The 25,769-nt window shown below is 37.3% G+C and overlaps 1 protein-coding gene across 9 annotated transcripts in view; it reads right to left on the reverse strand.

Annotated features, from left to right (window-relative positions):
• LDB2 (LIM domain binding 2) overlaps positions 1–25,769 on the reverse strand; it is a 217,620-nt gene that overhangs the window by 127,054 nt on the left and 64,797 nt on the right. For all 9 annotated transcript variants that reach the window (XM_050338340.1, XM_050338339.1, XM_050338337.1 and 6 more), the window contains exon 2: positions 14,123–14,225. In XM_050338340.1, the coding sequence (XP_050194297.1) occupies positions 14,123–14,225 (103 nt within the window). The remainder of the gene's footprint in view (positions 1–14,122; positions 14,226–25,769) is intronic.

Below are 25,769 nucleotides of genomic sequence, written 5' to 3' on the forward strand. Positions count from 1 at the left end.
TACAGCTCAGATCCTATCAACAGGTCTCAAGAAATGTGTCATGGTCTGGTGAGCAAATGTATCAGTTTCATCATAAAGACAAATTATATATGCTGTGCAACTGCAATAACCCTTACTTTAAAAAAGATGTGACAGAAGTGGAATACTCAATTGGCAAGGCATGCAAGCCAAAAAATTCTCACATGCCAATATTATCTCATTAAAGCCTTGCTTAAAAATGGCTTTAACATGCTCTCTGTACACAACATTTTTTGCTTGCTGTCTCTGCATATTAACTAGCACTTTCAGTAGATACTACAATGTCTTTAAACAATCATTCAACTTAAACAGAATTGAATTACAACCTCATGGTGCACCATACAAACAAACAAAATACTGACATTCTCCTCCTTTCTAGAAGGAAAACTAAACGCTGGATAATGATGAATGCTGGTCCTTTCTAACTCTCTCACATGTCACTTCATTTTTTTCTTGTAGTAAGATGCATTAATGGTGGCCAGGTCCAGAGGAGGCTCTGCTCTGTGCACTGTGGCATAGTTCTCATTGACCACCTCTGCTGAGAAGCTATGCTGCCATTTTAGGTACTACCTAATATTCCCCATGGACACTGCATTAATTTCTGTTACTCCTTTTGTGTGCTGCAGGTGACCAATGCACTCAGAATGATCAGGTCCACATACCTTTGTTTAGGATAGCAATGACTTGCCAAAGAGAGGCAGGTATTGATCCCAATTCCAGAAGCTGCAGCAAAAGCCTCACCAAAAGCTAATGTTGCATTGCAGTGTGCTCAGATGCCAGGGGATACTCAAATTGAAGCTGACTGCACAATCTTAATCCTGCTTCCCTGTGCATCTGTATTGCAATAATGCAGATTGTAATTACATGATCACATATATTTGCACAAATGAACTCAACAGTATATAAATTTACTACAATCTAGATATACCTGTGCACCTTCCTGCAATCTAGAGACATATCTAGGTATATTAATACTAATCTGAAGCCATGGCAGTCCACAGTGTATCTACTGACATACTGGTCACATTCTGCTGAAAAAAGTTTTGCTAGGAGCAGCCAAAGTCATATTTCATATATCTGAGCTCTTCACTGTAAAATCACACCATCGTATTCTAAATAGGTCTTTTGTTTTTGTTATAACTAAAGAGAATTGATGGGTGGAAAGAAACTTTAGAAGAAAGCATTTTTGGATTTAAGACCAGCTTTCAAAGTATATCAAGAACACACGTGATGACCCCATTCCCTGAGGAATGGGGTTTCCATACAGCACTCTAGGACTATAAGCTGGGGCTAACTGCTTGACCCAACATGGGCGAAGTGCGTCCAAAGCAGAAAAACAAGCTACCACCAAGCCTAGCCACTGGCTTACTCTGAGAGAGGTCAGCAGCACTGGAGGGACTGAGACACAGCTGCAGAGCAAGGCTGCAGACCTCACAATGAATAAAATAAGTAAAAAGAGTGAGAGATTGTGTGCTCAATAGTCTATCTTCTCCACATCTCTAGAAAACAAAACAAAACAAAAAAGTCAAGCTGAATATAGATGATATCAAAACTAAAATTAAATGAACTTTTCCACCCAGGATGACAAACGTTATCACAAAGGGGTTCCTTCTCCATACCTAAACTCACACTCACTGTTTAGCTCAGTTAAGGGATACTTGTCTGAAGTCAGTGGCTGAATCACCCTGCTTTGGTCTGTGTTGTGGAGAGGTCTCCAATCTCACAAACTGTATGCCCTTCACAAGAAAGGAATCTAATGGACTCCAGGAGTGGACCTAATGTATGGCAGCCATTAACAGGCAGTTAGTTCTCTAGACTGGGCTGGAGCTGTTCTGGGCAAAACATGTGCTCTGTGGATGTCATGTCCTCAACACCTCAACTCCTACTGCACTGCACTGCTTGCTAATGTTAGTGTAGCATCCAGCTGCTAGAACAGCAGATTATAAATTAAATCAACAAGCTGCCCCTGAGAGTACTAACAGTACAAACTTTACCTTTCTAAAGGTGGTTGGAAGGTATTGTCCAGACTTTTTCTTTCTATTTAGTCAAGAGCCCTCTCCCTATCATAATACAATTCCCAAGTTGTATATAATTTCACATTACAGGTTGTGCACCTTTTACTAAGTTAAGTTTAACCCTCCTCAGCATGATACCCTCTGTTTCATTTGTATTTTAAAACTATTAACTAGTTCTATTAGTTGTGCATGCATAATGAAAAAAAGCAGAATACTGAATAGAAACAGTCTGGAAAGGACAGATATTCCTTTGTTCTCCAACTTGATATACCTTTTCTCAGTGCAAGGCCATATTCCAGTTCAAATCTCTTTGCCTGGACCTTTTCCTCCTTCTATTCTTCTTCTTTTTTCCCAAGACCATGACCTGGAGCATCCCTTTGGATTACAAAATTTGATGCACAGCCAGCCATGCATGTGCAACTGTCCCTAAGAGCCAAGCCTCAGCAGAAAAGCTGGTGTGCATACAATCTTGAAACAAAAATAGCTGTCAAATCAAAGCCTATTTGCCACAATAGAAAGCACAGATCCACAGTTAGGGAATACCAAACTATTTTGAGTTCAAAATAGTTTTAAAAAATCAGGAACTTGATTTTATAAAAGTAAAAGTAAAATATATTTTTAATCTGATATGATTTAATAATGAATGAACTGATTTTCCTTAAGGCAAAAGGTGGAGGTGGAGTGGGGGAGGAACAAATAGGGGTAATACTGAGGTATACTGAGAGTGAAAAAGGTTTCAAAATCTCTCAGCAACTGAAAGAGGGGAGGGAAACACAAAGGGTTGCACAGCAGACTGCTGCTATCGCATGTGCTACCAAAAATATGTTAGTTCAATGTTCCCTGGACCAGGCTTTCATTTTACCTCATTTTAGTGAATTAAATCATGTACTACAAAGGAATTCAGATCTGAATGAAAGGAACAAGATTGATATCAGGATGAAAAGTAATGCTGTATTAATTTGGGTTCAGACATTAAAGACAAAAATAAAATTGAATTACACAGTGTTCTAATATTTCTGGACTAGATAAAATTGTATATAAACACCTTTTTCATAGCCAAATGTAGGTGGGAGTAATGGATTTTTAATAGATACAACAAAACGGTCAACATCTACCTTCAGGTACCCAGATAACTGCACCAATGGTGCTGACTCAAAAGCTGCTGTTGAACAGAGCTGTCCACTGGTGTTTCTCTGCACACATTCCTGCACCATATCCAAAATGGTAAAATTCTAAGATTAGCCTGAATCATAGATAAAAAGCACACGTTTGAAGTTGAATGGTGTCAAAAAGGTAACAGTGTTGAAAGAATAGCACTTTCAAGACACTGTAGTCAAGGTGGAAGCCCTTTTGGCTGAAGGAACACTTATGTTTAGGAAGTGTATTCTGGAGTAGAGGTATGGAAGAGACATCACCTAGACTCTTCATGTGATAGTGCCCTTAAGCAATGAACTTTTCTCAAAAATTGACTGATGATCCACATCTTGTCTGGGTGACAGCAGTGAAACCGACCTACACAGTGAAACCACAAGGCTGCAGGTAACAAGCGCCATGTGCTGCGGCACTGTCTCCTCAGCAGCCCAGGCCATCTCTAGAGTATCAGAGCTGGCTTGTAATCCTTCTCTTGGCTTTCTCATACAATAGAAAATCAAGATACCAACTCTTAATGACTCGAAGCAAGATTCTTCAAAGAAGAGCATATCTGGAACACTGGACCTGGATTAGCATGTTTTCCTGTGCAGGCAGAGCTGGGTACTGTCCTTCAGGAGTCAGGATAACCCCAGCAGTTCAGTAGAAGACTAGTTTACACTCCACACAAGAGCAAAGAAATATCACAAATCTCAATCATTCTGTTCCAAATCCAATGCATATACCTATAAACTGTCCTCTCTGGTGTAAACTTTTAATAGCATCTATATATTGAGTGCATTTCTCTTGAAAAATCCTAAACAAATACATCACAGAACCCACTTCACTTAGAAAGTAAGGAGAGAAGAAACAAGAAATGTAAGGTACTGCTTACACTGCTATATGCACCAGAATAAACTTAAAATATTATGGTATAAAACTTATATGGATCAGAATAGTGGAACAGCAAAATGTCAGCAACATTTTAAAGGTAATATAATTTGGAGTGCAGAATTCAATACGATAAAGAACGATAGCCACTGTATAATATCTCAGCCTTCTCATATACAGCAGACTTTTTAAAAAAAATCATGACTACATTAATTCAAGGAAACTTTCAATATGGAATTGGGAACAGTATCTCAGTGTCCAGAATCAGCTTTGGGGTCTATTTCTACTAATCATGGTGCTGCAGCTGACCCAGTTTAAATGTATTTCTATAAAGATTCTATAATTTTTGGTGATGTTGCATATTGTGTTCTCCTAAGCCATTTAAAAATATTGCACTACAGTAAATATCCAGTGCCTAAAAATAAGGTGCATCATGTGGAATAGCATTACTGCATCACAGAAATACAATGTAACAGTTTTGTTAAAGTTTTATTTCTACATTAAACACAAGTATGCATATTTTGTGTAATAGAACCAACACTATTTTAGGATGTACATTTGTATATCTGACACGTTCTATTTGTGTGTGCATACAAGTCTGCAAGATAAAATTTGCGGGTAGAGGAGCAAATATTTTATTGTCTAAGCTTAAAAAGAGATCATCTGAACTTACAAGCCTTGTCCTGACAGTGTGCTAGAGCCATGAAGTATGCAACACCACTAACTGCACTGTTTAGTGTAAATGCAAAATACGGAATTTATAAATTATTATAAAGTTATCATAATATACATAAAGTTCCCAGAACCAACACGAATGATGCTCTGATTCACCTACATCTGAGGATTGAAAAGGGGAAGAAAAAAATCTGATGGCCCACTGTTTAATTATTCGGTGCTCTATAAAAGGAAATTTGTTTGTAATACCCGCAGACAATCCACGTTCTCTGAAGTGTTATAGGTTATACTAGTTGTGGATAAAACTGCTATAATTAGTTAAATGCCTCTCTTTGGTCTAGAACAAGATGACAATATGAAAATATCCTTTGCCACAAAGCTCTCATTTTTATGAAACCAAAGTTTATAAAATAGTATTGCTTAGGTAATTCATAAAGTGGCGTGTTTCACTTCTGAAAATGAAACAAGTGTAAGAAAAGAAACAAAATGAAAAATGCAGGGAAAAAATTCCTGACTACTAATTGAAACATGAATATTCTAACTGAGTCTTGTTTCTTACAGGAACTCTGTAAATATGTTAGAAAATTTTTCTGCTAGAATGTAGCATGTATTGACTGATCATATTAGAAGCCACCTGATAATTTTAAAAGCTGAAGTTATAGCCACCACATATTTTCAATTTCATAGAAAAAAACCAACAAATACCTCTAGAATAGCACCATTTTTATTTCTCAATTTAAAAAAATAAATTTAATGTACTCATGCCATTTGAAGACAGACACAGTTATTCAGCAAAACAGAAAAAGTACTGACCAATTCCTCACAATTGCCATTACACTATATACACAAAAAATAAAGAAATTATTTAACCTGAGTTTGCAATAGTGAAAAGTTGTTTAATATTTTGATGTAAAAAGATATTGATTTCCATTGTTTTGCATGGGTTTCCATCATTTTATTATCACCTCCAGCAGAGAGAAAGAACTGAATGCTACATAATTTGGACCAAATGAGTGAACAAAAGCGTACCACAACAAAGGGATTATTGGGCAGGGGAAAAGCCTGTGATTCTCTCATGTTAATTTTGCCTATTCTTTCTGCTCTCTGAATGGACCCTAGACTCCTAAAATGTATCATCTCCTATTATATTATGATTTCTCCCAAAGAGGGTTTATCACTTAATCTGTTTATACAGCAGCAGAACCAATCTGGTTGACTCGGATTTCAGTGTGCCATTGCAATTAGAGGCTCTATAAAATTGTGCAATATTCACATTAGGAGTTAGTACCCCTTAGTACATTAGTACTCCTTTCCAGGTGCCACTTTACAGGCATAGGGTGTCCAATAGTGATTTGTATAACAAGCTGAGTTACAAACAGAAGATATCTGTGATTACACTATTTGTCAGATATTTTAAAAAGAGATTGAGAGAACAGATTTCATGATAAACCTTCCACAGAGTACCTAACCGAGGTTGTGTTAGAACACACATGCAATGAACAAACACGTTGCACATGGATGGCACTTCACAGTAAATCAGTCTGTTTTCATATTTTAAAGGTATCCATAACTAAGAGGTGCAAGAACATTATGCTAGCTAACAAGACTGCAGCTGGCAGAGGTGAAGCTCTAATTCATATCTGCTAATAGCAAGTCAGGAACTAGAAGGAATTATTTCTTCAACACCTGTCAGTAACTTGGAGAAAAAGAAAAATGCTTTTTCTGAAGGAAAAAGTCTTGCACAGCCAGCAGTATCAGAAAAACATTATTTCTGTTGCTAAAAAATCAGAAATAGCAGGGTGTTTCTAATGACAAAAGGTTTTGCATTCAAGATGAGAAAATTGTTCCATAACAGGTTACAATTGCTGAAAATGAACTGAACGGAGGCCTGAAAGCTGGCACTTGCTTTGGGACCAGCAACTTCAGGGAATTAGAAGTGAAGGTCAGATAGCCCCTTTATTAAGGGAGGTTCCACAGCCTCCCTGAGGAATCTGTTCATGTACCTCATTTTTCTCATTGGTAGGAACTAACCCCTCAGTGTACTTTTTTTCTTTTATTGCAATTCAAGGCCAGCATCTTTTCCCCTGCTCATCATGGATAGGGAAAAAGACCGTATGCCTATCCTTGATGTCTTGTTATTATGTGCCCTTTCCCTCTCTCCTTTTTGCCATGTCTTTTCTTCTGTAGACTAACCAATTCAAATTCTTTCATTCTTCTTAGTAAGTCTTATTTCAACACTTTTGTTTTCCCCTGGACACCTTCCAATCAGAGCACATGTTTCTTAATAAATGCCATGCAAAACATGTGTTCAGTATGGACAAAGAAAAGGCAAACCCAGTCAGTAGGAGAGATACAGCTGGTGCTTCAGAATACTGGATTCACCAAAGCTCAACTGACTGGAGAAAATACAGATAGCAACCATAATGTGAGAAAGAAAACAACTTGGCAAAAAAAGTTAGTAGAAAAATTAAGGCAATAGTTAGAAGGAAAAAAATATCCGGATAAAAATGGTGACTACAGAAAATAAAAGCAAAGATTAAAAAGAGGAAAATGTTCTGTAAAAACACATTATGAAACATAAAATATTAGAATGAGATGCTGAAGTTGTCAGTGAAAAGTCCATATCTGTATAAGCTACTGAAAGAAAGACTCTGAATTTTATTCAAAAGTTAAATTAATCTGGAAAGAGAAAAACTGTCAAAATCAATATATAAGAAGCTTTTTTGTTCTACTTTTGGAAAGAATGTTGATCTTGAGTGAAAAGTACTTTCTAGTCCATCAGCAGTTAAGATGGATCTTAAATAGTATCTATGAAAAGTAAATGTTTTGAAATTAGCAGTTCTAACTTTTTTTGCACATTTCTCTCTGTTGTTACAAAACAATAATTAAAAAAAAAAAAAGACCTTCTGAGGGAATCTAAAAAAACCACTACTGTTTTGCTGATATTTAAGAAGGGACACTAGACAGTCAGGGAACTGCATAACTTGTTTGATACCAATACAGACAAAATAGTGAAAAAATTATACAGGATTTAACTGACAAAGATTGAAGTGAAAGGGATGTAATTAATGCCAGTCAACATGGGTTTATGTAAAATAGGTCTTGTCAAACAAATCTCATTTTATTCTTTGATGAGCTTTCAAAAGTTTGGGTGATAAAGATAAGTGCACGAGTGTAATACACTTAGACACCTGTAAACCACCTGACTTACTAGTGTATTGCTTATATTCTTACTAAAATATACAGTTTTAATAGAGCATATGTAAAATGGATTAAGAGGACGTCAAACATCAACTTTAGGAAGTAATTGTTAATTAGAAATCATTAGCCAGAGAGTGGAGGGGCTAGTCTTGATCCAGGCACTTGTGGACCTGGTGTACCTGATTTTAATGAAATTTGCATCTGTGTTCTGAAATAAAGCTCAAAAGTATTGCCAAGAAACTTTGAGAAAAAAAAACAAACTAGAAGAGGCATATATAAAGATGAAGACCAGGGAGTCACACAAAATAATCTCTCTCACTTACTAAGCTAGGCCAATTTACTGTGTTGCACCTGAATGCTCAAGTCATGTTTAATGACTGAGATTTCTTGTGGGGGATGGGGGGGGGAAATAAAGGGAAAAAGAAAGAACATGTTCCTGGAAATACTACAATCTGTTTCTCTTGGCAAATTTAATTTTCTCTCTGAGAGTTATATGAGAGAAGCCAGACGACAGTTTTATAGAAACCCGGGGTGATAATGTAGCATGCTGGCCTCTCAAAACCCTGTCTTTGACAATAGTTATGCAGGTGGATAAGATGTGGTGAACTTTCCCTGTTTATTCCCAAGCCATGTTCCCTGCTTGTAAGAAATACCCACTAGATACAGCTTCCCACCATTAACTCCTGTAAAACTTTTTCAACAAAGGGCTATAAAGTTACCTGTATTGCACAGGTTACAAACAGGGACAAAGGCAGAATGAATCTGTTGCAGTTCACTTGCTGTGTATTAATTAAATATTTTGTAGTAAAATCTAGATACACCTCTGTAATATATTCTAAAGGCACACAGAATAACTTAGATAAGCACTTTAAAGCTGATGATTTTACCACTTGGCCCAAAGTTCCCTGTGGTCTGAAACTACTGCCCAGAAAATTCTTTTTCTATCTATCTATCTATCTATCTATCTATCTATCTATCTATCTATCTATCTATCTATCTATCTATCTAAATAAATAAATAAATAAATAAATAATAAGAAAAATCAAGCAGGTTTCATAAACCAAGCAGAGAAAAGGGCATAAAATGCAAAGCATGACATAGTTATATTGTACATTCCAAACACAAACTGCAGTAGAAATTATAACACAAAATACATATTCAATTATCAGCTACACATTCAGAGCAACAATAAAACTGGAATCACTAAATTTTCCTAGGGAAAGGGAGAGCAAAAGAGCTCAAATCATTCCTTCTGAAATTTCTACTGTGTAACATTATACAATGCCAAATAAAATTGGGTGATGGAAGCCTATAAAAAGTGCCTGAAACTCTCAATACATTCTACATCTATAGGCTTAAATAAATCCATTTTGAGGACTCCATCATACCTACCACACATGAAATTTTTTTACAGCTACAAATGTGATAGCTCATGCTTTTGCTGCCTCACACTATATAGCTCCTCCATGGACAGAAAGCATTTATTGAGCAGAGAAGTGCAGACAAGCCCTAATTTTCTGTACAGTGGCAACTGCATCCGTTCTGCGTTACAGTGGCACTCTGCCCTGAAAGAGTTAACTTGCTAGCTCCTATTCTCTGCAGTGCTGCATAAACACTGCACATTATTCTTACTGAGCATGCTTCATCTTTCCTGTCTCCACAGTCTTGGGCTGTCAATCACCTGTCAGTCCCTACCACATCAGCACAGTGCGCATCACCAGGCTGTCAGCACAGCAGCTGATGAGACTCTGCTAAGAGCTGTCAATCAAACTTGTTTCTCTTATCTGTTCAGGAAATATTTTGTCTCTAAGAAACAAAGAACCTGGGCAACAATGGATCAGAGTCTAGTATTTACTCTTTTACAGGGATAGAAGCTTCTTAACAGGAAATGAATGCTTTAACCATAACAAGGAAGCAAAAAATCTGCTCCATTAGGCCTATTTTCTTTTTTTTAGTTTTGTTGAAATCCTATTTACTTCTTGATCAAACTATTCAGGGTATAATATATTAGAGCAAATTTCTTTTTCCTCTCACTGTAGAATGAACTTCATGGGTTTACTTCTTAATTTCTGTTGACTATAATTCAATGTAGTTTAAAACAGGTAGCATCTCTTTGGTTTTGGGAATCTTTTCCTGCCCTTAGGCATTGGAATGTGTGAGGTTTCTCTCCATCTCACGGTAGCCAAAAAGCCAGACTAGAGAAACATATAATTTACACCTTTGTTACACTGAAATACATCTTCATTTTCTGTAGCATTTCTCATTAAAATTTCAACATAGAATTTAGTAATGTGAGTAGGGTTCATAGATAATAGCAGACCATACGAATAGCTGAGGGGTATAAGCAAGTAGGAGAAAAACATACATTTTCAGTGGCTGTTTGGAAGAATATAGTATATTCTTTTTGGAATGCTGTGCCAAGGATAAAGAATTGAGGAAGGTAAAGTTCTTGCATCTACAGAAATTAAATTCTGAAGAAAGACAAAAAGAGCTGCAAAGATGGGCACAGGAGCTATTTCAGGTCTGACACAGAATCTCTGCATGAAAAAGTTAAACTGGTCTTTCATCAGCTGAACATCTATCCAAGGTAGAATAATACTCTGCAAAGATAACTGGTCTGCATCTAACAAACTTGGCAATCAAATTAATTAGCACTAGGGGATCACTGAACTAACAAACCTCTGCTCTTTCCAGGGTATAAGAAGTATCTTTACATGCTGTGCCATTCAGATATACAGGTATATTTAAAGCTAGCTCAAGTACCAGTATATAGTGCTGTGTTATGCAAGGCAAAGTAAATATAACCCAGTGACTTAAAATCCACATTTTGACCCATATCTGTTTTTCCATACAAATTAAAGAATCTCAGAGCTGACAGGTGACGAGAAACAGTGAAAGTGGCAAAGGGAAGAAAACTGCTTTTCTCAGTATAGAGAGGAGTGCTGTAAAACATGGTAATATCAATGGCAGACCCAAAAATATTTGGTGTTTTTCATAAAGCTTCAGTTTTGGGCCATGAAATTAAATAAGCAACATAGTTTTCTGAGACAAAAAAAAGTGAGTTTACAACCCTTACGGTTCCTTGGACAGAACTGTATATTAAAAGTTAAAAAAAAATGGAGACAAGTAATAGTAATGTATTTTTTTACTTCTTCTAACACTTACATGAACAATGATTTACAGGCCTGATTCATGTGTTCTGAACATTTGCATTGGCTGTGGGATTGAACTGTTCAGGTAAGAGAAGAGGGCAGACAAAGCCAGCTGGGAAACAGGCTGATAGGAAACTCATAGAAAAGAAAAGTTTAAAGCAAGCATGGGAAAGAAGCCCCTAAAGGGGCTTGGGAACTGCAGTTAAGATCAGACAAAAGCAGAAGAGAATATGCAAGCTACCAGAAGCCTCCCACAATTTTCCTGGGGGCTTTGAAGAAAGGACCTGGGACAAAACACTGTGTTCCTCCACGTCTCTGGTGGCTTAAGGCAAGATCTGGATAGCCCCTGAGAAGAAGGAAGGAAAAGAACTGGCAATTGCCATAATCCAGAGGAAAACCATGGCCACTGACAGACATAAACTATTTGTCCTCTCCACACAAGCACACACACTTAAGATTTTTTATAGAATTTGTTTGCTCCAATTATGTTTTAGTTCCCAAAAGAGGGAAACCTTTGCCCAAAGGAAAGAAAATGAGGTGGTGGCCACAACTAATGTCAGAGATGTAAGCAAATCTCTCAGAGGCTGAAGTAAGACAAAGGTGAGCAATTTTGAATTCTGGAAGAAAAGGCAAGAGGTTGACATCTTTCATCACTTTCAATTTTATGAACAAATTCTCAAAGGATGCCTGTTTCTCTTTTCTTGGGCCTTATCTTGGTTCCCTCCATTACTGTGTGTGCCTGCAAGAGTAAGAACAAACAATTTATCTTTTCTCTTCCCCCTCTGCAAGCTCCAATATTTTCCATGCCCACTACATACTAAAGAGCATGCACATTGGACAAGGAGGCAGTTGTCTTGCTGGGGACAGCAGGGATGAAGACCAGGCACTTTTGTTTCATCCCTGTCAAAGCTCCATGCTTGCGACTGTAACCATTCCAGAATACTCTGGCTCACCTACAGAAGCCACAGCCCTTGGCCACCAATTTCACAGGTTACTTGGAATAAAGGTACTAGGTGACATTATGGTCTTTGGAAGATGCCAAGAGCATCCATAAAAGCATAATGCAGCATCAGCGTGGCTTGGGCAGACAAAACAGAGACCCGAATCAGGTCTCTGTGCTCACTGAGTACCTGCTACGGGTGAAGTGATTTTGTGCTGTTTGTACTCAAAGGGGAGCAAACTGCTCTGTTCTCAACTCCTGGTTTGGAGTTGGTTTGGAACATGGTTTTGGACAGAGACTTCTCTCCTAGGAAGAGAAAGCTACTCTTAACATGCAACCTCCTCTCTGCATCCTCCCCTGGCAATGCTGAATGTGTCCCCAGGCAGGGACCTGGACAGCCTGGCACCCCAAGGCTGGTCTCAAGCCTCCTCAGAGGGCAGTGGAAGTCCCAGACTGGAACAGCACAAGCATGCTCTTTAGAGTATCACTGAACAGTCATACTGCTTATGTCACAAAGAATCACTAATACTGTAGTTCAGAGTTACATAAATATTTACTAATGAAGGAAATGAAATAGGAATAAACAGCAAAGAACCCCAAATGAGGACCCTCGATTTCAGATGCTGAGAATAACAACACCAAAAGCAACAACAGTTTGTGCAGAGGCCAGAAATAAAAACCAGAGGGCAAATCCTGTGTACTAGTTCTTTTAAAAACATGCTTACAGTAATTTGATCTTTCAATCATGCTTATCAGCAACAGTGGTAAGAATACAGTATTACTCTGTACCAAACCGTCCCAGTTACAGACAGTACAACCGTTATCAGGCATTTGTGACAACAGAAATATTTTACACTTTGACAAATTCTTTCATATGCAGCACTGTTTTCCAGAATCACAACTCCCTCTGATCTAACTGGACATTAATTGCTTTTTTGATGATATATCTGTGCCTTCTGGACTGATAACACAACTAGCAAATCTGATATCTGACAAGTTGACTCAACCTAATCAGGACAGATCAGCTGTTACCAACGTTGCTATAGGCTGTAATTTGAGGACCTTTACAGAGTTATCACTTGCTTTGAAAGGCAAGAAACCGTAATTCTGTCAACACTAATCCCAGAACGTGCTTTCAAAGTGGCTGTTATTTTTTTTCCAGGAGAAGGTAACACTTGTCAAATAAATACCTGAGATAATTGATAAAAGGAATTAGAAGCATGTGAGTGATATGCTGACAATCAGTCACTCTCATGAAAAAGAAGAATCTCACAAGATTCAGAGCACTAAGCAGAGACCACAAGCTGTCACCATAAAGCATGGGTCACTCTGAATGGAGTGAAACAATTGGCAATGCAGTTTTTCAATGTTTACTTCTCTCTCTGTTGCTTAGTGCTAAAGCTGAGTGAATTATTCCCTTCAAACAATTTGTTCGATGAATTTTATCCCTTTTTGCTGCTCAGCGTGTGCAGGCAAAGGATATCAATGCCATCAGATTTATTCACTGCTTCACTTCTATTCAAGCTTTCATTTAGTGCTTGATTTAGAGTGTTCTAGACTTCCACTGCTGTTCAGACAACATCCAAGGCAGGTCCTTAATGTGGGCAAGCAGCATAGATAGATGCAAGCAGCTGATGGAATAATACTTATTTACACTGGCAAGGATATAGCTTTTGATTTGTTTTTCTGATCCCTGTTTAAATTTGCAAGCCCTTCCAGCAACAATATTGAAATTTGCTATGAAGTTCCCTTTCTGTGAACAACTTTGTCCACAAGAATCAAGATCTGAATGTTTGCAGAAACCAAATTAACAAAGAGAGCAAGCACAGCTACAAAGCATATTTATTAAAAATAAAATCCAAAGATTATATTTTATTATTTGCTTCACTTCACTAGTAAATGATTTATTTTCATGTAATAAAATTCAGAGAACTCCACAAAAAGAATGTATTCCCAACTCGTGCAATTCTTTAATGGAACCTAATAGTCACTGAATACATACAAGTGACTTTGTCATTGCCAGGATCGCATCTGTCTTGTACAGACAAACTGTGTTTAGAAACTCAGACTTAACATTAAATCAAAAAATATACAATTCTTACTGTATCGCTTTGGTCCATCTTCCAAACAAAATGAAAGGGTTAAAGTTGCATCATCTTCAAAAAATTCAGTTGCAAAGGCATCCCACCAGAGGTTGTCACTATCCTAGGAAGCAACAAATCATTCGCTTAACACGAGGCAAAATAAATATATGTTCATATGTTGTAAAATATATTCAACAGGATCACACCTAGTCTGTCTTCTTCACCAATGGTTTTGGGGTGTAGATGTCTATATGGTATTTCAAACTAATTTTCCTAGATAAAGTTCCATTTCTAACTTAAGAAAAAAAATAAAATGCTTGGTTTATTATACAATAGACTGTCTTTCATTTTATCAAGCACAGTAAATACGTAAAAACTTTCATTTCCATTAATTCCTTGTTCAAATGTTAAATATAGTTTCATAAATCAGTAGCAAATAAAGCAACTATGATTGTTCCCTCCTTTTCTGGGCTATATGTCTGAAATGTTTGGTCCTAGTAATGAAAAAAACCTCAGGACTTAATTCTATAATGCTACATAACCTGATCATCAGCATGACAATAAAGTTATTCAGAAACTACATATAATGGCCATTCCACTACAATGCATTTAATATAAATATGATGCTACTGCAGGTTAAATACCAGTTAGTTACTTAAATGTAATTGTTGTGAGACAACTTTACTTTTAAGTGTGATACATGAAGTGAAAACGATATGTTAAGATGACCAGTGTATACTTAGACTTAAAGTAATACACATAGCTGAAACAATTATTAGTAAAGTGTAAAATGTAAAGCATATACCAGTACACCACTACAGGTGGTTTCTTGACTTTGACAATTGAACCAGGCATTTTCAGACCTGAATGATCAACGACAGCCACCCAAACTTCAATGTCTAACACCTGACCAAGCGGTCCAGCCTGCAAGCTTTTTCACAGAAGTCAGAAAACACAAAACACATTAAGGGTTTAATTCAAAAGCCATGTATATACTTAATAGATGGATTATAAATTTTTGGTATAGTCTCTTCTGCTCCTTTGAGGTACCTAAGACTTAAATCACTTGCAGCACACAGGAACAGCAACAAAGCAGGAAATACACTTGTGAAGATGCTGAGTTGCACTCAGAGCCACTCTGTCCCACTCATGGCAGCTGCCTCTCCAGTGTGCAAGGCCAGGTTCACTCAGCACAGTGAGCACTGAGCACTTCTTAATGGCTGAGCATTATAGAACTAAGCCAGAAAATATTTGTTCCCTTCACAGGAAAAAAACCCCTGAGATAAAATGTCAGTTTAAGCGAAAATATGCATCTATCATAGTCATTATACGTACACATGCAGAGAAATAACTATCTGGAAGTTTTAGTTCTGCTGCTATATTTCCTGATGATGTTACCGTTGGATTTCACTGCAAAATGCTGAGCAAGGTATCTTTCCTGCCTCACAACTTCACTTTTATTTTCGTCCAGCATACAATGGAGAAATGGCAAGGAGAGGTTTTAGCAACCTGGGTCGTACCAGAGACACGTCTGGGCTGAGTTCAGAGCCTGTAACACACCCTCCTTGCCAAGGCCCATCCCACCTGGCAGTGACAGGACCATATGGCCCTGCAGTTCAGTCACACAAAGAGGTATCAAAGTTGTCCCCGCATCTGAGACATCTGTTGTTACAGAGTTGCTGCTCTTTCCTGGTGTAAACCTGAGGAGTGTTACCATGTGAAAACAATGCTGTGTTGAGAGCTGAGTAGCCATGGTAAGTATGAAATATATACACAGGTGTTCAACACACCTCTGCACATGGTTCCTTCACTCAGCACAGGCTGGTGGGTTACATTATTAGCCCATACAAAAGTGTATTATCCAACAAGTAGTGGCAAAAGAGAGGCTGCAGAACTGTTTAACTGCAGTCTTTTGGACATACTTGTCATAAGGAAGGAAGATGGGAGGGAAGGATTTAAGCAATGTCACATACCACATTTGCAGTTCTTGTTAACTGAGTATCACTGGAGTTACCCATGCAGCATCCAGTGATGCTGGAACAAAAATAGGAGCATCACATAGCCAGGATGTAAATGCACATGGGAAAGAAAGAGAAAAGTAAGGAAAGTGCAGGGCCTCACCTCAAAACCACACATACTTGTGCTTATTCTGGCTTCCAAGAAGTCTTGAAAGCAAGAGAAATGTGGACATGGAATTACTGTGGATTCCCTCCCTGGATAGATGAAATATCCAGACTCTGTCACAGTTTGAATACTGTCCAAGGTCTTTATCTTAAGCTTTTGCATATTTTATGTCAGGAAGAAGGAAAAACATAAAATGCAATATACCACCCCCAGAAAGAAAACCAAACCCTAAAATTATATATAAATCCTGTCAAGCTTGGATATGCTCTGCTGATTAATTCTCTGCTCCACCCTTGTCACAAGTGGGCCCAACTACTCTCACAGTCAAATGTGAACAAAATCAAATGAGGTGTCCCCAAAAGGATGCAGTTATTAAAAAAAAAAAAAAATCACCCCTTTTTTTTTTTTTTTTTCCAAAAAGGGGATGGTGAAGGCAAGGCTGCCCTCAGGCATCTTTAACTTATGCTTTGACAGGTTACGGGGGATTTTGCCAGAGTAATTATTTTTCTATTCAACAATAATGAGAAATTACCATGGCAACCTCCCTTTCACATACTGCACTCACATGCTCAAACATTGAAATAATGGCCTAAACATAACAAAAAAATATTAATACTTAAAAAATATTTTGTATTAAAATATACATATGGAATGGGTCACAGGAGAGAAGAGTGCAGAGACAGCCAGCAAGTTGGGTTAGAAGTAAAGGTGCCATGCTGCTGTGGCCAGGCTACCCAAGCAGCAAAACATCTTCTGCCACAACTGTCATTGTTCCCTCTGATCCCTTCCACCCCTGATATTATTTGTAATTTGAAGCATTGCTCAACTCTGAATAGGGTCTCCAAGTGAATGGAATCCTAGGGTTTCAGTATTTTTTCCTGACTCTGATTTCTTTGGCAAATGTAATCAGTTTTAAGTACAATGATGTTCTTTTTCCCCCTCCATCTAACAGTCCCATACGTTCACTGTGTGATCTGAGAGTCAAGCTGGGTTCTTCTTTACACCTTACACACTTACATGATTAAGAGTCTGCAAGCTAAATGAGGCTTTTCTTCTTGTCTGTGATGGTGATTGCTGAATCAAAATAGATCTTGCAACTGGAATATGAGGCCAACCGAGAAGATGGCATTTTCTCCAAACTCCTTTATTTTTGTTTAATGACTTGGAAGGCAGAATGCAGTTCATGTAAAATGTACATGAAACCACACTTGAGAGGATGAAGATGCCTTGCAGGACAAAACTGGAATTCAAAATGATTGGGAATTTTGGAGATTGGAGAACTGAAATGAAGATGAAGTTCAATAAAATTAAGTGACAAAAGCACAAACAAAAAATGGGAAATAACTGGCTAAGTGGTACTGTAGAAAATAGTCCAGCTTATAAAGCAAATGTCTTGCAAACAAGGGAAATGTCTTAGATAAAACAGCCTTCCACTCCAGCAAACACATCTCTGGAAAGACTTCAACTGGAATAGTCTGTCCACTTCTGGAGTATTGTGGCTAGGACTAAGCTACACCCTCTAAAAGAATTTTGCTGAGATCCACAAGAATCAATGAGTTTAAGGACAAATGCAAACAAATAAACCAACCCCAAAAGATTCACAAGAAGCAAGGCAGGAGGATCTACCTCCATTTTGTATAAGACAGAAGAAGCTCACAGGGAATGTGATGAGAGGCTTTAACCATATGAAAAGACTGTCATAAAGAAGAGGGAACACTTGTCCTTGGTGGCTAACAAGTATGGAAAAAGTAATAATTGGCTCAGTTTGCTGCCATCATGGGTTACGTGGATTAATCCCCTGTTATAGATTTCTAGGTTAGTGTTTTGCAGAGGGGAAGGAGCTACAGAGCATGACTGCTGTGTTCCCAAGAAGAGTGGATACAGAGATCCTGCTGCCAATGAGCCTTCGGCAGAGCTGCCCTTTACAGCAGCTCCATGGCTCATCCCCAGTGAGAAGCTGATTTTTGGTTTCTCCCTCACATTGCTTTTGGCTGCTGCACATGTGTAACAAGTACAAATAATATATTAAAATGAAGGTATGGGAACAAATAAATATGATTCTGAATATACACACAGGAAACACATCTGTTCTGAAACAAGACTCTTTTTTTTTTTTTTTTTTGGTATAATCACTTTTCAGGGAAAAATATGAATTTTAAACATCAACCTTGGCATTGGACAAGGCAAAAATAAAACGAGATAGTGCCCTTGGGAGCTTACATTTTTCTTCTGGCACCTGCAACTCTTCCCTATTGACAGATACTGTTTTCAGAACTCTATACATACACACTCCTATTGGCAACATACACGTGTCTCATATTCTTTCAAGTTAATGCTGTGTGAGGAAACTGCTGTCTCCCCAAGGAAAGAATGGCATTCCTCCCCTCCTCCTGTTCCCAGCAAATTAAACTACACTTGAGCTTTTAAAATGCAACTCAAGATAAGATTTTGCCATTAAATACACCTGTAAAAACTCTGCAGCCATTACAAATTAAAAAACTCACAAGATAAGTATATAAAAAAATCTGACATTAAAGTTTATACTCGGAGCACAAAGTCCAAATACAAGAAATCAATAATTTTCCTCATTAGTTTTAAATTAGATCCATCTTGATTCTCCCTAACATATTTAGGATTCTGGTACAAATTTCACAGGAGTAACAAATTAATAAGGATCTATATACCTTAACTTTATACATTGGGACATTTGAGTACTGATCTGCTGACCTGGTCCTGCAAAGCACAATGGTTTTATAATCTGGTTTTATAATAGGGTTTTATAATAGGGGTTTTTTTGCTATTTATATAAATTCTATATGGAATACAGATACTATGAGTCTTAGATTGATTTTCTTGGAAACAGTATAAACAGCGTGAAAGAGTGGAACGCTCATACGTATGTGGGTGAGAAACCCACATAGTCAAGTGGCTGTTACCCAGGTACAAGAAGATGCACACTTATCTTATATTCCCAGTATCTTTTGCCCAGGGCTGGTTTGTAAGGGCCACTCCCATTGCTTTTGCAATTTGTTATTCTATCTGATTTATTTTATCTCAAACATAAGGCATGCTTTACAAAGAATTAAATATACTCTAATCTTGAAGCTAGTGGTATTTTACAGAACCTCCATCTCCCTCCCACTGCCAGAAATGGCCTACTCTAGTCCTTCCATTTGTTATATCACACATACTCACAGTTTGAACAGTGTTGCTTGCTTTTATTTCACTCACTAGTGTGGCTGGATTCCATCTCTCAAACAATGTGTAGTAAAACTGGCTGAAAGATTTTAAGACTTGGCTGTGGTCATAGGTAGTTTTCTGTTCCATTATATACTTGCAACTTCTTGCCAAAACTCTGCTCAATGCCCAAAACATATCAGTTTCTTCAGCTCACTTAATAATTAATTAAATTATTGTTTACATTCCACTTAGGAACTTATCTTCATTTGTACAGTAAAGAAACAACACCAAGTTTCTGTTTTATTGAAAAGGCAGATTATAGTCATGCAACAGATCCCCACAGCAATACCTCCTCAGAGAGACCGACTGGGGTGCAAAATGGGGGCAACGTTTCTGTTTCTCATGTAAATCTGCAGTAACTTTAAGAATCTAATGGAATTTCAGGGAATAGCTCATAAAAGGGAGTTACTCTTACACATTCACTTGAAATTCTTAATATATCAAGGATCCTATTTTATTGCCTATAAACCATTACACTCTAAGGTAACAAAATACGGGGGGAGGAGGGGTAACAGCCCATTTTCTGAATGGGGAACTGTGAAAATTAATTACTCAACTTTAGATAAAAATGGGACAGAAAAAAAAAGAAAATAAAAAGAGAGAGGCTTTGGAAAATATGCAGATTGATTTATGTGATTTATGCCATTTCTTGATGAACTCTCAACCCAGCCATGTAGGAATCAGCATCACTACAGGAAAATCATTATACTGTAATGACACTGGCCATACAACAGCTTTGCAGATATACTGCTTTGAGATAATGTCAGTTAGATTCTCAAATAACAAGTCCACACCAGGAAATTCTACCAGGAGTTCAGATTAACTGAAACATGCTGACACTGAAATAAGAACAACAAATGTTTTTCTTCTGTTCAGATCGATGGTTGACCTCTTCCTTGTTATTTGACCACTAACATATATACACAAATTAGAGAACTTTTGTTAGGGTAGTTGTGGCAACTACTCACTAGGCTGGCAAATAGCTTGACTGGTCTACAAACAGCTATAAAAGTACAGTTATTCCACTATACCTAAGCCACCCAATTTTTCCATCTACACAGATGCTATACGCATAACAATTTGGATAACCCTTTAAAATTGTAGACCTTAAAATTACAGAGATTTATAACTTAAGTTGTCAGCAAAGGATAAGACAGAGAGATACCTCGTTTAGTCTAATAACAGAATCAAAGAACAATGCCTGGTCTCAAACCAGTTATTTGTCAGGCTTTAAATTTTCCTGCAGTTTGTGGACAAAAGAGAAAAGAATTCTTCAATATCCACTCTGCACCTGTTTCACCATTCACCTACAGCAAACAGGGGATTGCAGAGTTTAATACTGCATTGTAAGTAGTACAGAGCAGAAAGAGTTAACTTATGAAATGTGCCATTTCACCTGCTTCTTTAATTTGAATTCATTATTCCACTCCTGGAACTTGTGCACAAGAATGGAGAGGAGAAAGACAGGGGAGAAAAAAGCCATGAAGCTGGGCTCAAGACACACTCCACTGCCAATTCCTTAACACCAACACGGCACCATCCTTGATATTTCACAGCAATATTGTCAATGACCAGCAGAAGATGCTCTTTTGTCCTTTTTAAATACATGGGATAAGATTTCACTTGGTCTCTATGGGTAAGAAAGACCTATATTTTGGCTGTGTGAACAAAAAGACTGGGCATTAATAACTAAATCACGTGCAATTTTTAACAGAAATAGACACCCACAGCACCCATAGTTAGGCCTTGCTATATATACAGTGCATACTAAATCCATATTCAAAATTGTTTTAAATTTGAGCCCTCTTTTCAATAGGCACGAGGATGTCTCTAGCTGGCTGGGAACAGTAATAGATTTTCTTAGTAGTATTCACAATCCATGATCATTGCAGACAAATCACAGACCTGAGTTTTGTGTTTATCAAAAATGAACCACAGTTACACTTCTCTATTCTGCCACAGAATACCCCACAGCCTCTGCCTTTGAGAATGTTTTATAGAGATGGAATATTAAGTGTGTCTATTATCTACTGTACTACTGTCAGCCATACAAATGTTCTTATTTTATTCTGACATTTTGACCTGGTTTCTTTTTTACCTTGTTTACTTCCATCTATACGAGTAAATGGAAGCTAGTATGCCATCTATCCGAATGAAAAGGCAATAACTAGTATTGCCATGAGTGAATATAGAGCATCAAACATTATGTGTCACTAGGGCACAGAAAAAAAGTCATATTCCCAGCAATATTAGTAAATTAGCCTCTCTAGACCTATCTATCCAACTGCACCAACTCCCAAGGCTCTAAAAAAAAAAAAATTTAGTGAACACAAATCCCTTTATCAGTTATTACAGTGAAAGTAAAATTATTACTGACAGCATTTAAATACTACATTGGAACATGATGAAATGAAGATGGTCCTTGACACCTCCATTTCACACTGGACTCTCACCACTTCTTTGATCACTGAAGTCTCATGAAAGCACCACGTGTATTAGAGACAAGTACAAAGCTGGGACCTTCAGAGGTCCCTGTTTCTGAACAACTATAATCTAAACTATGATCTAACAGACCGTACTTTGAGAGGTAAGAAACAGTTCTTCAGCTGTGCTGAAAAACATACTTCTTTTATCTCTTGTGCCTTATTCTTATGCAAGTCTAGTGATCCAGGTAAGAAAGGGAAATACAGATAAGACAAACCACACTTCTACCCACATTCCAGAAGTATCAAATGGTGACAGGGCTAAGTAATGCAGCAATGAAGAGTTGATTTTATCATAAAAAAAAATATATGGTTGAAAAGACACACATATGAAGAGATATATATCTCTATATAAACAAATAAAGCCTTAGAGGGATTATTTACAAGGACAGTAAATAGTGATAGGATGAGGGGTAATGGCTCTAAACTGAAAGAGGGTAGGTTTAGATTAGCTATTAGGAAGAAATTCTTTGCTGTGAGAGTGGTGAGATGCTAGAACAGGTGTCCCAGAGAAGCTGTGGATACCCCATCCTTGGGAGTGTTCAAGGACAGGCTGGAGGGGCCTTTGACCAACCTAGCCTAGTGGAAGGTGTCCCTGACCACTACAGGGGGGTTGGAACTAGATGATCTTTAAGGGTCCTTCCAACACAGACCATTCTACACAACTTTACCTTACGGGACTTTGAGAAAATTCTTGCTAAGACTCAGCAAGAGACTTTTAAAATTAAGGATATGCTTAAATGAATGCTTTGCTGAACTGGGATCCAACTATGGATATGTTAGTCTGCAAGTCTAATTAACTGAAGATTATGACTTCCTATTATGCTTTGCAAACCAGGTAAGGGAATATCAAAATTATGAACAGCTCTGTCTAACCAAAGAGCCACCATTTCTTGCAAAGGTACATGAAGTGGAAAAGATCAAGTATATCATATGTCCCATCTCCTTTAGAGGACAGATAATCATGTGTTGAATGTCAGAAAAACAATTAAGAGAGAAGTATTTAAGAAATCACTTCCTTTTTTTTTTTTTCTTTACAATTTTCAAGCATATTTACACTTTACATTATATATTGTTTAAATTATATATTGCTGCATTTAAGTGTTTTATAATAATATTGTAGTTCTGGGTGTTCAGGTATCACCCAAAGAAATTGTAACCACAGTATGTAATTCCTCACGGTGCAGAGAAGCAAACACTACAGCACCTTACAGAAAAATTTTGGCAAAAAACAATGGTAAAGCAAAATTTGAGTTCTTGTTATGTGTTGCTAATAAAAAAAACCCTGTATCTTTGCTACAAAAACAGTGCACATTCTTTAATCAAAAAAAACTGTGGGAATTTACAAATAATTTCATAAAAGAGATAGTCACCTGCAAATTATGTCCCTTAAAATTTCATTCATATTTTTTATTCAACTCATCTCAGGAGCCCCACTCTTGTGATCATTTTAAAGGATTACTTTTTTAGTATAGCAAAACTACACTTCAAGTTAATTGCTCTATGCCTTCTGTACTTATTAGGACTAGTAATCACCGCTATTTTTGTGAAGTGGCAATGTCACTGTACCCACAATTATTTGTGTAAAATGTGTTTCAGAATCTAAACTCTACTTAAGAGAGAGACAAGAAAAAAGGTAGTGCTGAGGTATTCTTATTAAGTCCATATTTTAGTCTCTACTTACTTCTTCCAGTTTTCAACACTACATCATAGTTAGTATCGTCCACTAATCAGCTGCAGTTGTCAGATGCTCAGGTTTTTGAAAATAATACAGCTACATTTATTGCTTGTAATTTTTAATATACAAACACATGTGCATTCAGACTTAATCAAACATTAAGGCAGAGATTGTCAAAGCTAATTAAAAGACTTATGCATTCATTTTCCATTAAATTAAGTGGAAATCAGATGTTGGAATATTCTGTGCAAGGCTCCAAATCCCAGCATGGAAATGGAGCTTGTTACATTTGCTGAATCAAAGCTGGAGGGTGACAACAGGGCTGGGATTCAATTCACCCCAAGACAGTTGTCTAAATTCATATGAGATAAAAAGCCTCCTGGAGATATCTGTCTCTTCACTGTCTGTAGAGGGAGCCTAGAGAATGGTTCAGTCTAGACATGTAACTTTTACAGGGATAAAGGTAGGTAAGATAAATCCTATTCTATGTACCTACTAAGAATTTAAAAGTCAAGAAGAAAACTGGTTGAGGTTTTGAGAGCTTACATAGTGAAGGACAAAAATAAGTGAATAGCTGGGTGAAACAACTGTATCTACTTTGTCTAGATTTTTACAGTCTTGGCAGGAAAACCTATAAATGATGTTCAAGTTTTTTGCTCGCAATGCTCAAAGATCTCCAGGCTGCCAGGTTCCTGCTGTTTCATATAAAAAGCTCCAAGTGGCAGACAGAAGTTGGAGCACTGGTTAAAGATTTCTGCCAGTATGAAATGCTTTAAATGAAGAAGATGTGACTATTTGCCTGGCTTCCTAACTTCACTCCCCAGCTAGCCATGGTTGCAAATAAAGGTGCTCAGATCCTGTGTTTTATCTTGTACTGTATTTGGATTCAAAATCCTGTACAAAATACAATTAAACTAGAGACAGAATTGTTCATATGTATTTTCATACATCCTCAGTAATCTGAAATATAAAGAAATCCTGGGACAAGGCAATACTGACATATCAAATACTGACATTTCTCACATGTTATTCTGTGGCCATCAGATCACTCAGTTGCTCCTTTCTTCCATGGTGTAGCACTATCCTTCTCAAGTATATAATGCTCACTACTGGGCCTATGACAGCCAAGACTGATCAATGAAGGAACAATAATGAATAATCAGGAGTCCAGATTGCTTTGACAAAGTGAGGATAGGTTGTGCTTGAGATACTCGCATACTCTCAGTATATACAATGCTTTACAAGTCTTGATGGTGAGAAGCACAGGGTAGTGAACTTCTTAAACTGACATTTGTGTTCACAAATTAAAATTCTGATTCAAATGACGATGTCTGAATCACCTGCTTGCCATGAAGAAGCTACTTAGAACCAAAACTTTTACTGTTATTGCCGCTATAATATTGTAGAACAGTGTAACAGATCACTGACAAGGGTGTTACGGTTGCTAAATCAAAGGATATACTGTACTGAAAGGTACCGAAAGAAATATAGAGAGAATGAAGCATGGAGGTTGTGATAACAGAGTGAGTTTGTGTGCTTGTTTTAATTATTAACTTTAAATTTTCACTTCAAAAGAAGTGGGAGAATTTATGCATACCAAGAAGTGCTCCTTTTCAAAACTCGGTCTTCACTGAGAAAAGTAAGTACAGCTTTCTTCTAAATGGCATCTCTTATCTTGTCAACCTCATTTAAAGTAAAAAGGCATCAGTAGTAATAATAAGAATGCAGCTTGGTGAACAATTCTTTTACAGAAGCCAGTTATTACATACTGTAACAAATTAAAAACTCCAAAAGTCTATGCAGGTCCCCAGAGAAATGCTATTTAATAAAGCAAACACTGATATTGAATGTGACAGAATTCCATTTGCTTCAGAATCCCATCCAACTGAGTCTGGCTGCAGCTGAAGCAATTAGGGAAAGCTGTGATTTAATGATTATGCTAAAACCCTAGACAAACAAAGCTCTCACCTACCAAGTGGCCACTTAGCTGTATCACTACCACCAGAATGTATAAAAATCCTTGTAGGATTTCATTTGCTGTCAGTCAACTAGTACCAACATGAGCAATTATTTACTAAAAATGTCTATTTACTAGCTACCCTACTGCTTAAACATGAAAAATGTATAAATCTAAATTTAA

This window comes from Myiozetetes cayanensis, unplaced genomic scaffold (assembly GCF_022539395.1).
Source record: "Myiozetetes cayanensis isolate MyiCay16 unplaced genomic scaffold, myiCay2020 scf7, whole genome shotgun sequence".
NCBI classification, from domain to species: Eukaryota; Metazoa; Chordata; class Aves; order Passeriformes; family Tyrannidae; genus Myiozetetes; species Myiozetetes cayanensis.